This window comes from Lagenorhynchus albirostris, chromosome 13 (genome assembly GCF_949774975.1).
Source record: "Lagenorhynchus albirostris chromosome 13, mLagAlb1.1, whole genome shotgun sequence".
Taxonomy (NCBI): Eukaryota; Metazoa; Chordata; class Mammalia; order Artiodactyla; family Delphinidae; genus Lagenorhynchus; species Lagenorhynchus albirostris.
Genome location: NC_083107.1, coordinates 12,704,455 through 12,717,621, shown reverse-complemented (window position 1 = coordinate 12,717,621; position 13,167 = coordinate 12,704,455). Strand labels below are relative to the sequence as shown.

General features: G+C 41.6%; 1 protein-coding gene across 1 annotated transcript in view; it reads right to left on the bottom strand.

Annotated features, from left to right (window-relative positions):
* Positions 1-13,167, bottom strand: part of EIF2AK3 (eukaryotic translation initiation factor 2 alpha kinase 3) — a 68,473-nt gene that overhangs the window by 41,162 nt on the left and 14,144 nt on the right. Inside the window, exon 2 of the mRNA XM_060168546.1 lies at positions 12,058-12,187. Within this exon, the coding sequence (XP_060024529.1) occupies positions 12,058-12,187 (130 nt within the window). The remainder of the gene's footprint in view (positions 1-12,057; positions 12,188-13,167) is intronic.

Here is a 13,167-nt window from a genome sequence, read left to right as displayed (position 1 = left end):
TGATTTTTTTGGACAAGACTACTTCACAGGTGGTGCTATATACTTCCTATTATAACAGAGGTCAGCAAACGACAGCTCATGGGCCAAATCTGACCCAGTGCGTGTTTCTGTAAGCAAAGTTTTATTGGAACACAGCATGCTCGTTCATTTCTGTATTGTCTATGACTGCTTTCCCACTACAACTACAGAGACCGTATGGCCTGCAAAGCCTAAGATATTTACTATCTAGCCCTTTACAGAAAAAGTTTGCCAACCCCTGAGTTGTCGTATTTGTTACTATTAATCAGTGGATTTAAGGGAGTCAGCCTGACCCCTCCATTTTAAAGTGTCCCACCAACTTTTCACCATTTTAGTATCAATTGATGATCTACTACTTCAGTAAAATAATAAAATAATGACTTCTAATTCTATCATTCTTTCCACATTTATTAGCTAGAATTTTTCTATGAAGAACTTTCCTCATTCGGCTGTGGAAGCTGGATTTGTATACACTAGCATTTTCTCAAGTAATGACTCACATTAAACACTTTCCAATCCACAAAGTTGTATCCAGTGTGTACCCTAACCAAGAAAGAGGGAAAACGATCACACTGGCCCTGACGGTTATAAAAGCCAAGTCCCAAATACAAGCTCAGCAGCAGTAAGAGTTAAAAGGGAGGAAGGGGGAAGAAACCGAGTGAAAAAGCATGTGGAGAGATGCAGATTCGTGAGACAGAGATAAGGAACAATGGAGATAGACTATCTGGGAAAAGGATGGAAAAAAACCAACTACTCTAGAATATTCATGAAAGGGACACCCTTTCTCCCTCCTACCTCAGGAACTCCAAGCATCCCTGGTATAATACAACAAATGATGCTTCCAATGATGAGCTCAGGACTTAGTTAAAAGATAAAAGTCACCGAGATTGGGAAGATGTAAAATACATGAAAAACATTTCATTGAAAGTGTTAAATTGTTGACTTTTTTTTGATACCTGGAAATCCCCTTTGCCCAGAACAATTACTTTCCTTGCCATGCTAGCTGTTTCAGAAACCGAGGTAGGGCGAGGCAACAGCAGGCCCCCAACGTAGGGAATGGAAACGTGTCCACCAGCCCCATCCCTGACTCCACCAGCCACTCACTGATGTGACCTTGGACAAAAACTAACACTCTACTCTTTTACAAAATGCCTCAAATTAACTTACTGCACTGGAGCCTCAAAAGCACTCTCCACAGCTTTCTGAAAAGGTATGTCTTCTGATCCCTAAACTACCAATGACTGTTTCTACCACTCTGGGGATCCACAGGCCTCCTGCTTTCCTCACTCCTTCCCCTGTCCCCTCAATTCTTCCAGAGTCAAAACAGAAAGGGTTTTTAACATTTTCTTTTGCTGTAAGACTTTCATTGAGACTTTGATGAATCACAGGGTTCTCTTAATGAGGCATCTGCATTGTTAAGTATCTATGTTTAGTAAATATTTATAAAGAATTCACACCAACTAACCATTGGGGAAATGTGGAAGAAGGCAGGAAAATCCCTAACATCCTACTAAAGCCAATCTCTCCTTGAAACCCTTTCTTCTCTCTGACTCATCACTCTCTACCTGAATTTTAAAATGTTACGGAGGGACGTCCCTGGTGGTGCAGTGGTCAAGAATCCGCCTGCCAATGCAGGAGACATGGGTTCGAGCCCTGATCTGGGAAGATCCCACGTGCTGCGGAGCAACTAAGCCCGTGCGCCACAACTACTGAAGCCCGCGCGCCTAGAGCCCGTGCTCTGCGACAAGAGAAGCCACCGCAATGAGAAGCCCGCGCACCACAACGAAGAGTAGCCCCGCTCACCACAACTAGAGAAAGCCCACGCGGCAACCAAGAACCAACGCAGCCATAAATAAATAAATAGACAGATAGATAAATATCCTTCTAAAAAATTTTTTTTTAAATGTTAGGGAGTCTGAAAATTTGGCTGGAGGTCATCTCCTCACCCTGCTCTCCTTCCAGGTGATTGCTCCTCTCAGCTCCCAGGACACGAACACTTCTAACTTTTCTCTTCAGCCCAGACTTTTCCTCTGAGAGCACCAGACCCACATATGCACAGGCTTTCTTAACATCTCTGTTAAGGTCACTCAAGGTCAAGGTCACTCGGCACTCAACGCATGTAAACAAATTTATTTTCTCCCTCTCTATATCTGTTCCTTTTCTTTTTTCTTTTTTTTAAAGGGGCCGGGGAGCAGTCTCGGAGGACACTTTTATTTTTATTTATTTATATATTTTTGGCCGCACCAGCGGCTTGTGGGATCTTAGTTGCCTGACCAGGGATTGAACCCGGGGCCCTCGGCAGTGAAAGCATGGAGTCCTAACCACTGGACTTCCAGGGAATTCCCCCACCTGTTCTTAATTTACTACTAATTTCTCCTTTGGTCTTTTCATTTCATAAAGACGTCCCTCCTTAAACTTCTCTTCAATCCATCACTTCACTTCCCTCACTTCCCGGTCACCTTATCATCCCCATCTGTACTAGACCTGGTCTCTTAACTAGTCTTCCCACTTCTGCTCTTCTTCCTCTTCCAGTCCATTCTCTATGGTCAGTAGAGACTGACTATATAAGTGGTCAGTAGTCAGCAGACTACAGGAGAGATTGATTCTAGAAGGATTTTAGGGATTCACCTGCTTTCTCCCAGATTGATCATTCCTGCTGCAAGGCCTTGATGCCAGCCGTTCCCTCTCCCAGAGCAGTCCTTCCCAGCCTCTCTACCCATTTCTTGCAGCTCTTGCTTCTCATAGGATCTCAGTCGTAAACATAATTTCTTCTGAGAAGCCTTCTCTGACTTCTCTGACTTCCCAGCTGGGAGGTCAGGTTTCCTTGCTAAGTCTCTCTTAGTTCTACCTGTCCTTGTGACAGTTACCACAACTCAATTATGATACTGACATTATAATCATTTCATATCCGGCTCCACAGAGTGTCATGTAAGTTCCATGATGGCAAGGATCTCATCTGTCCTGGGCATTGCTGTGCCCCAGCGCACAGCCCTGCAGGATCCCCTGTCCCCTTAAACACCAGTTCAGTTTTGGATGTGGTAAGTTCAAGTACCTTTGAGTCTCTCACTAGGGTTAAGAAGCAGTTAAGCGCTCACAATGAGCTGAGCGCCGTGCTAAAGTCTGCTCTCTATATGAGGTCTTTGAGTGATTATTCCTGATAAAGCACATTAAGAATTATAATGATTAGAGCAGAAAATGCAAACACGTTGGTAAGTATTGAGGCATTTCAAAAGGCATGAAATATTGGAAAGGGGGCAAGAAATAAGCACAAGGATCTAGGGTTGAGTCTCCATTTTACTCCATCAGACAAACCTCTAAACCATTCTGAGCCCCAATTTTCTCATCTGGAAAATGGGGGTTAATAAGAGTATTTTATAAGGCTATGTTAAGGAATAAATAAGAATGGATTTGATGTCACTTTGCAAACTATAAAGTGCTACTCAAGCAATACTTGTCAAGTAGATGTAATGATCCAGGGCTGCTATTTTGAACCTCTACGGTAATTCGTGTGTGAGTGCATATATACGTATACTTGTTAAAGAAAAAAGTTAAAAATGAAAATACAAACTCTTAATCTGACTATCTATAAATTCATCATGAGCCTTCTTTTATCCTCAATAAGGAAACTTCAGAAATGACTATGGTTCGTTAACACTAAATTTCACATATTGCAAAAAAGCTTTTAGAATTCAAACAGTCGCTCCAAAAGTAAATTCATGGAGAGAGCAGAAAGCTTAATTATGCCATGTCAGTAACAGTTGGCCCTTGAATGTGCGTTTGCACTGCACGAATCCACTTACAAGTGAATTTTTGTCACTAAGTACATACTCCAGTACTCCACGATCCATGGTTGAATTTGCAAACATGGAACCGTGGATACAGAGGCCCACGGAGAAGTTATGTAGGATCTTCCACTGCATGAAGGGTTGGCACCCCTATCCCCAAAGTTGTCCAAGAGCCAACTGTATCTCTTTCCCAATCCTGAATTCACAACACCCATCTAAAATCAAAGTCTTAAAACTGTATAAAGATGAGTTTGATATAAGAATTAAATACATCAAACTGTGACCAGTCTTTGACTCACCAGAAATCTCTATCAGCCCTAAAATTCTCCTTTGAATATAGAAGTTCTGAAGGTTCATAAAGTACTTTATTGGCCAAAAAGATAAACAATATTAAAGAGAAGTTAACAGGCATATTTTTGTATATTTTAATTCTTCAAAAATGTTGCACTATATATCGGACACAAAATGGTAACTCTTAAAGTAAAATGAACAACTGACCAGACTACTAGTTGACAAAATTGACTATTTGTGACTTTATGAGAAAAAAAAAAAAAGATGTTCCAACATTGTTGTGTTGAGGAAACAATTTTTTAAACATTTCCCTAGATTTCAAGGAAAACATTGAAATTACCATGACAGGGAAAGTAAAGGAAGCTTATCTGCTGAAAGTAAAGTGTTCCCAGGAATCATACCTCAAAGACTAAGGAGGAGGCATCATGGTTTACAACTAGTTGCGTGATCTAAACGTGAGGGATTATGAGATCTTTCAGTAGATCTGGATATTAGTCGAAGAAGGCATCCCATGTGACATGCTTAAAAGGAAATGTAGGTTAAAAAAAAAAAAAGAAAGAAAATGCAGAAGAAAAAAGAAATCCTGAAGTGAGTTGGTATTTATGATCATCAAAGATTGTGAATTATTGACCAAGAGCAGTGAGATACCAAGTAGATAGTTATTATTTCATTCTTTCTTTCCTTAACCTATAGTCAACCTACAAAACAAAATACCTCCAGGAAAACAACCAGGTTAATTTTTGAAGTATATTTTTTGCATTCACGGTGAAAAATACAGATTTAAGTACCTATCTTTGCCTTCACTTCGATTATTATGCATTCATAAAGGAGATAAATAATGTGCACAAGAAGTCAATTTCCTACAAAACAGAGTCAAATCAGTGTCTCACTTGGCGACATGTGTGCTGGAATAAATCGATTTAGTTCACAGCACTGTTTTCAGCCATGCTAAGGGATTAATAAAACAAAATTAAATCAAAAAACGGTTTCATTTCTATAATTAAAAGAAAAGCAATTAACCTAAGCAATTATTTAAATATTGGCTTGCTCCGTGATTGACAGTGACTTTTCCAAATAAACCACCATCTGAGATGGTGCTCATCTGAGGCTCAAATTGTGCTAGTTTATGTACAGATGAAAGACTGCCAGATGACCAGACATCTTTCAGTACAGACGATCTTTAAAACAGATTACAGATCCTCTTTTAATAAAGCAATACTCAAAACGGTCTACTGATGGACCCTCGGTGAACAAATCAGGTAGCCATTAAAAATGTGCTCTTTTCAAAAGACCCCCCCAACCTGTGAAGGCCCTTCTTCATGACTGCAGTCTGACTCTGCAGTGCGCAGGCTGGAAAGCTTCAGCATCATAGCTGTCTGTTTCTGCACCTGTCTGAAACAGAAAGGCGGTATGTCCCTTGGGGAGAAACATGCCTAAAATAAAACAAAACCAAACCCCAAACTCTAACTATAGACTTGTAAGAGAGTTGTTTGTTCTTTTTAAGAGGAAAAAAAACAAAACAAAAAGGACATTTTAACAGAAAACTGAAACAAAAAACAAATATGGTATCTCTAAATAAGGAAAAGGTAAAGGTATTGTCTAAGGACAGACTAGTTACATATACACAATTATAATATGCATTCTAAATACAGATAAGGAAGGTCTTTGTATTTATAAATGTGTTCCAGAACACAGACAAGTAGACAGTTCAAGGATATTATGTCTACTTAGATTTGGTGAACTGTGATCCAAATGCCACCCAGAGGGCTTCCCTGGTGGCGCAGTGGTTGAGGGTCCGCCTGCCGATGCGGGGGACACGGGTTCGTGCCCCGGTCCGGGAAGATCCCACATGCCGTGGAGCGGCTGCGCCCGTGAGCCATGGCCGCTGGGCCTGCGCCGTCCGGAGCCTGTGCTCCGCAACGGGAGAGGCCACAACGGTGAGAGGCCCGCGTACCGCAAAAACAAAACAAACAAACAAACAAATGCCACCCAGAGACCCCAAAGAAAAACTATGTTGATATGTCACAAAACAGAATTTTAAGACAATCAATGAGGAACCGCTGCCAAATCTCCTTAGTGCTTTTTCAAGGCTGAATCTGCATATAGATTAACAGTGGAAAGCAAATCAGATTCTACCTCAGGTGGTCCTTCTGAAAATTAAAAACAAAATTCTTAGCTATGATCAAAAGTATTAGATGTAGAACCTAGGGGCACATGTTAAAGGTAGCAGAGTAAACCTTAGGTTCATCATTTACTCTAACACACACACACACACACACACACACACACACACACACAGAGTTTTAGCTCGGTTTGTTCAGTATTCTTTTGAGGAAGCTTATAAGTACCTAGTCAAGAGGAAAGAGTGGCAAGTCAGGTCTGTGTCCCATGGCGCCTCAACCTTCCGGCAGCATACATGCATAATGCAACTGTCAATCTCTCTTATCCTTTGGGAACTTATTTTTTTCCTTAACATAATCAAAACATGACTAAACCAAAATAATAAACTATTTTATATGCTTTTGGATCAGAAAAGGTTAAGGACATCATGAAAGCAGGCTGACAGGCAATGAGATATGTACCTAACGGTAATGGATTTGTGCCATTTTTAAAAGAATCCTTAAATGTAGTAAAAGGGGAAGTTAAAAAATTCCTCTAGATAATTTATACGGGTGTTTCATGTGTTTGATGGTACCTGAGTCCTGAAGTTAGGACAATCTTTAGAAATTTAGTCCCTGGTGGTCCAGTGATTAAAACTCTGCGCTTCCGCTGTAGGGGGCGAGGGTTCGATCCCTGGTCAAGGAACTAAGATCCCACATGCTGCACAGCGCAGCCAAAAAATTTTAAAAAACAACAAGAAGAAATTTAGCCCAATCCATAATTTTACAGAGAAGGAAATTAAAGCTCTACTGAAATAATGAGCCGGGTCACAGAGCCAGTTAACAGCAGCATCAATACTAGAACTGCAGCCTCTGAATCCCAGTGCCTCCTCCACACCACACGGCCTACAAGGTTCCTGTGATGCTCTTACTTTATTATTCTAGCAAAAGTGCATGTGATCCATAACCAATTCCTTAAAAATTATTATACAGCCTATCAAATCCTTTAGCCTTCAGCTTCTCATTAGATAAGTCACTTTAAGAATCAATGCACAGAGAATACATCTTCCTTGGCCTTCTGAGTTTAATTGGTTTCATCCTTGTACCACTCTTGATGAAAGGGTGGAGAAACTGACATTCTAATAGAGGAGTCTCCAAACGGAGCCTCCAATTGTCACCTGGGTGGTTCCTGCTACATCTCCCCACCAGTTCCTGCCTGCTGTACCCAGCTCTCCTCTGCACACTACCTGTCCTCGCAAACGCTGAGCTTCAGACAGAGAAAATGAACTATTTCTCCCAAAAAGTTAGGGACCATCATAAAATTGTCTATCAGATGCATTTAGAAGGGTACTGCATCCAATCCGGGGCATTTCAAATAGCAGTTTTTGTTCCTCTTTTGGTGGTGTTTTGTCCAGCTTCTGAACATAACTTCTAGATACTGAGCGATACACACCTTGCTGAATAACAGGTGACCCAAGCTCGAAATACAGTCCTCTCTCCTTGTTAATGTTTATAACCTTACGAATACTCTCATAATGGTGATATTTCTATTATATACTAGATCAGTTGTTCTCAAAATGCGGTCTGTGGATTCTGTTTGAGGTGCAGAGGGTCAAATGGTTTTCATAAGAAGGTGCTATTTGCCTTTCCCTGGGGTGCTATTTGCATTGATGGTATAAAAGCAACGGTGACTAAAGCATGAATAAGGTAACAGACTCATAGTCCTCGCATCTTCACTGTCACACACTCGCAGCAAAAAAAAAAAGAAGAAAAAAGTTTCACTCGAGAATGTTCCGATGAAACAATAAAAGTAAAACTGTGACCTGAGTACATATATTTTTACTATTCTGCCCGACTAACCAGGAGGTGTGCATTAAGGACTTCTGCCACAAACTGAAGCATGTTTTGAGGAAAAGCACCTGTGTGACTGAGTTTTGAGCTGAAACTAGTGGCATTGCTCACAAAGCTCCATTTGCACTTGAAAAATTGAGAGAAAAGCTACAGTGATGAGACTTGGGTATTTGGCAGACGTTTTCTCGAAAATAAAGTGAACCTCTCACTTCAAGGAAAACAACTGACTGTGTTAATGATAAAATCCAAGTTTTCAAGCGAAAATTAGAATTTTGGAATAGCTGTATCTACCCATGTGAGCTTGACAGCTTTCCAGTACTGGAAGACTTTTCTGATGAGATCAGTGGTGACAGTAAAAAATTTGAGTTTACAAAGTATTCTATAAGGAAATATGTCAACATTTGGAAGATCTGTGTAACTCAATGAATCAATATTTTCCAAATGATGTTAGAAAACCATGCACGAGTAAAAGGCAAGACAGAACAATGGATGTTACTGGTACAGAGTACAACAGTTCATTAATATGGTTTCACATTCCACGGTGCAACTAACCTTTCAGAAACTTCCACTTTTTCTCGTGTAGAACCAAAAAAGAATGATCACAATCAACTGAAAAGGCTACTAAAACACTCCCTTTCTCCCCCTACATACGGATTTTATTCTTCATACAGTTCAACCAAAACAACATATCGAACGCAGAAGCATATAGGAAAATCAAGTTGTCTTCTATTAAACTGGAAATTAAAGAGATTTGCAAAAATATAAAACAACGCCACTTTTCTCATTGAATTATTTTTTGGGGAAATACACTTTTTCTTTCTTTTCTTTCTAAAGATTTTTTGATGTGGACCATTTTTAAAGTCTGCATTGAATTTGTTACAATATTGCTTCTGTTCTGGTTTTCTGGTCCCAAGGCATGTGGGATCTTAGCTCCCTGACCAGAGATCGAACCCACACTCCCTGCACTGGAAGGTGAATTCTTAACCACTGGACCACCAAGGAAGTCCCCACTTATTCTTCATAAAAATATATTATTTATGCTACGTGCAATGCAATGGGGTTCTTTTATTTATTTTTTTTTTTGCAGTACGCGGGCCTCTTACTGTTGTGGCCTCTCCCATTGCAGAGCACAGGCTCCGGACGTGCAGGCTCTGTGGCCATGGCTCACGGGCCCAGCCGCTCCACGGCATGTGGGATCTTCCCGGACCGGGGCCCGAACCCGTGTCCCCTGCATCGGCAGGCGGACTCTCAACCACTGTGCCACCAGGGAAGCCCTGTTTTAATTTTTAATATGGCTTAAGTTTAGATAGATATAACCCATGGGGAAGAAAGCTCTTTGGATCTCTTCGTAATTTTTAAGAATGTAAAGGGTCCTGAAACCATAAAGTTTGAGATCCACTGTACTGGATGAACAGCCTGAGATGTAAAGGGGAGGAACATAAAAGATGTAGAAAGAGCTCCAGAGCAGGTGGAGTGGAGTACAGTCAGGCAAGCCTGGTTTAATCCCAGCTCTACCATGTAGTCGGTCTGTGACTTCAAGCAAATAACTTCTCTGAGCTTCGTATTCCTCTTCTGTAAAATGACACCAGCATATCAATCTCAGGAGGATGGCTGTGAGGATTACACGGTGTGTAAAGTACATTGTGTGTATATTATAGCTCTGGGAACAATGCTGTCATTAGCATATCTACACAGTAAACACACAGTCTCAAGAAATGGTCCCAAGAACTTAGGGCAGTAGTGATCTAGTCAATTTTTTTGTGTGTAAAGTAGGAAATTAAAACCTAGATAATGCAAAGAGGTCTCAGAATTCTTTCCCTGAAATGGAAAGCGGTCAGTGAGCTTTGCATTTATTGTGTAAAGGTGACACAAACTTTTAAAATATGCTTGCAATTCAACATTTCAAAGCATTCTACCCAAAGGATCAAGGGTTGGGGGTGAGTGGGAAGAAGGATACTTGAAACAAGAGAGACCTAACAAACCACAGAAAACGGTAAGGACTGGGGATGGTGAGAATATTCAACTGTAGTTTAAAAAACAGCTAATGTAATTGCTATTGTAAGAAAATCTTCAAGCTCGACTAGCTGCTTATAATTTAAACACGCTCAATGGCACTCAGGTTATTACGACTACTTGTCATATCATGCAGTGTATGTTTTTGTGAGTGTGCATACTTTAGTTTATAGAAACACACATGCTTTGCACCACTACAACACACTACAATGTTACCTCAGATGTAAACAGCTTACAATCTTCTGATTTTGCTCATCACCTTTCATGTCTAGTTTGAAAATAAAGCACAATGTGCATACCCAAGCATAACCTCAGGAGGACATAAATAAATGAATATTCAGGTCTGAGTAGTAATTCATTTGACTATGACATCCAATTCAAACTTTTGAAGGCAATTTACAAAGTGTTATTTATATTAATTCACAAGTTCACAATTCTCAACAGATGTTTCCGGTATACTGTCCGGTAAGCAACAGGCACTCTGAAAGTCTAGTCAAGGCTTAGCACACAGCAAGCGTGGAGGCTAGGCAGTGCCACCGCCCTAAGTACCTGCCCGGGTACCCCAGAAAGGAATCCAGGCTGGATTTTCTAGAGAGCAGCGGGGTCACTGGGAGCAGTTTTCCCATCAGAAAATTTCTTCACCACTCATCAGGTCATTCTCAAGCCCCTCGTGTTAGGTTCTGTCTTTTCCAAACTTGATACCAGCTAAGAAGCTTTTTGAAAGGGAAAGATTGATGATGAAAGGGAAAAAAAAAAGAGTACCCTAGGGAGTATCCCATAGGGAGACGGTAGAAGGCTGAGGGTATTCTGGAAAACAGGTGACTGCTTCCACGTCAGCAGTCGTAACTCAAAAGAGGGACTTATTTTAAATGATTTAAACAAGAGGGTAAAGCTCCAGAAAAGGAGAGAGATTTAATCTATTAGAGTCTAGACAAAAGGTCAGGTTGGGGGCTGTGCTTAAATGAGGGGAGTCTAGACTTCCCTCATTTAAACACAGCCCCGGACTTCCCTGGTGGCACAGTGGTTAAGAATCCGCCTGCCAATGCAGGGGACGCGGCTTCGAGCCCTGGTCTGGGAAGATCCCACAGGCCGCAGAGCAGCTAAGCCCGTGCGCCACAAATACTGAGCCTGCGCTCTGGAGCCCGCGTGCCTAGAGCCCGTGCTCCACAACAAAGAGAGGCCACTGCAATGAGAAGCCTGTGCACTGCAGCGAAGAGTGGTCCCCGCTCGCTGCAACTGGAGAAAGCCTGTGCGCAGCAACGAAGACCCAACACAGCCAAAAATAAATTAATTAATTAATTTAAAATAAATAAATAAACACAGCCCCCAACCTGCCCCTCATCAAGGTGGGCAGTGTCCTTACTTTACTGATGGTGACACTAAAGCTCTGAGGGGCTAAGTCACCTGTCCAAGTTTTGGAGTCATATGCCAGAGTAGTTTTGGAAGCAAGGTCTCTTTTTTTGCAAATAATCCATTTTCTCTAAAATTACACGCCAAGAAAACTTCAGATGAATTATGTCTACAATTAGGATGTACAACTGAGGGAAAAATGTAGTGAATAATTTATGGGATTTTGCAGCATGCATTCCTAACTATTAAAACACAGTTATTTATATTTGTTTTATGATGTCTAGGGACCCTGTGATGATGATGATAATAGGAAGAAGAAGAAATTATGATCATGTTGGAGCTCAGATAATGAGATTTACTGATATAGCAGATAGTATCCTCAATTACTCATTTATAAAATTAACTCATTCCATGCCCAAAACAATCCTAAGAAGTAGGTGACATTACCCACCTCATTTTACAGGAGGGAAACTGAGGAATACAAAAGCTAAGTAAATGCCCCAAGGGGACATAGCTTGTCAGAGACAGACATGCCCTACACTTAGGCAATCGGACCCTGAGCCACAGCTCTCTAAGCAAATACCTACTATTAATAGCAGCAATTGATTTTACCTAAGTTTTCCGGTCAACATATAACAGAAAATTCTCACCTCCGGTTTGCTAAGGCTGGACGACACCAAGGAACCGGATCCCACGTCCAAATCCCACTGCTTTTGACCATGGTTCTCAGGATCCAGGGCAGCAATTCGGCCGTCTAAAGTGCTGATAATCACTAAGGATCTGTAAATTTAAAAAATCATAGGACAGAGTTAAAAAGATATCGAAGACATACACTCAAAAGGAACCAGCCTCTCCCCAGGCCTCTATCTGTAAGGGGGTGAGCACCTCCTCACGACACTTGTAGCCTTTCCGCCGCTCTCTGTCTTGAGCCCTCCAAGACAACTGCACTATGCCCTTTATGGGTTTGTTCCACTTATGAAAAGCCCCAGTCTCCGAGGTCACCCCTCCTTCCCACACTCTAATCCCCACATGGAATTCGACATGCCCTGCTCTGTCCTCTTCCATTTCCCCACCTCCTAAAGCCTTCGCCCTGAAACAGCGTCCCCTGAATGTTCACTTACCTCCTTGCTCTGACAGAAACCTGGCTCTCCCTGAGCACACTGCTTCAGAAGCTATGAGAATTTTCTTCTCCATAACCCTTACCAGGCCCAGTGATGGCGTAGGCACACTCCTTGCGCCTCGCTACCATTTCTGAACTATTTACTTTCTCTCCGCTCTAAAAATCCTCAGGTTCAGGTCATTCCATCCATTACTCCTCCTAATAATTGTCTACTGACCCTTGGGTCACTAGCCCCGTCCCTTGAGGTTTTTGGCTCCTGGTTCACTGTCACTATTAACATGTTCTGTGGGTTTTCATTATCTGTCTACCTCACCTCAGTCCCTAAGCCCTCGTCATTACCAATCACAACTTCCCTGTCCCACTGAAATTTCAAGCATTCCAACCCCAGTCACCAACCCCTCTTTTCCAGCTCACCTCCTCTACTTCCTTGACTCCAAAAAACCTCTGACCCCACCAGAACCCTATCAGCCACTGATCCTCCCGCTGTTCCCCTGAACCTGACTACCATTATGCCTTCACTTCTTTCTTATCCAGTTTAAATTCCATAGTCCTTCTTTTTTTTTTTTACTTTTTGGCGGCACCGTGCAGCATGCAGGATCTTAGTTCCCCGACCAGGGATCGAACTCGTGCCCCCTGCAGT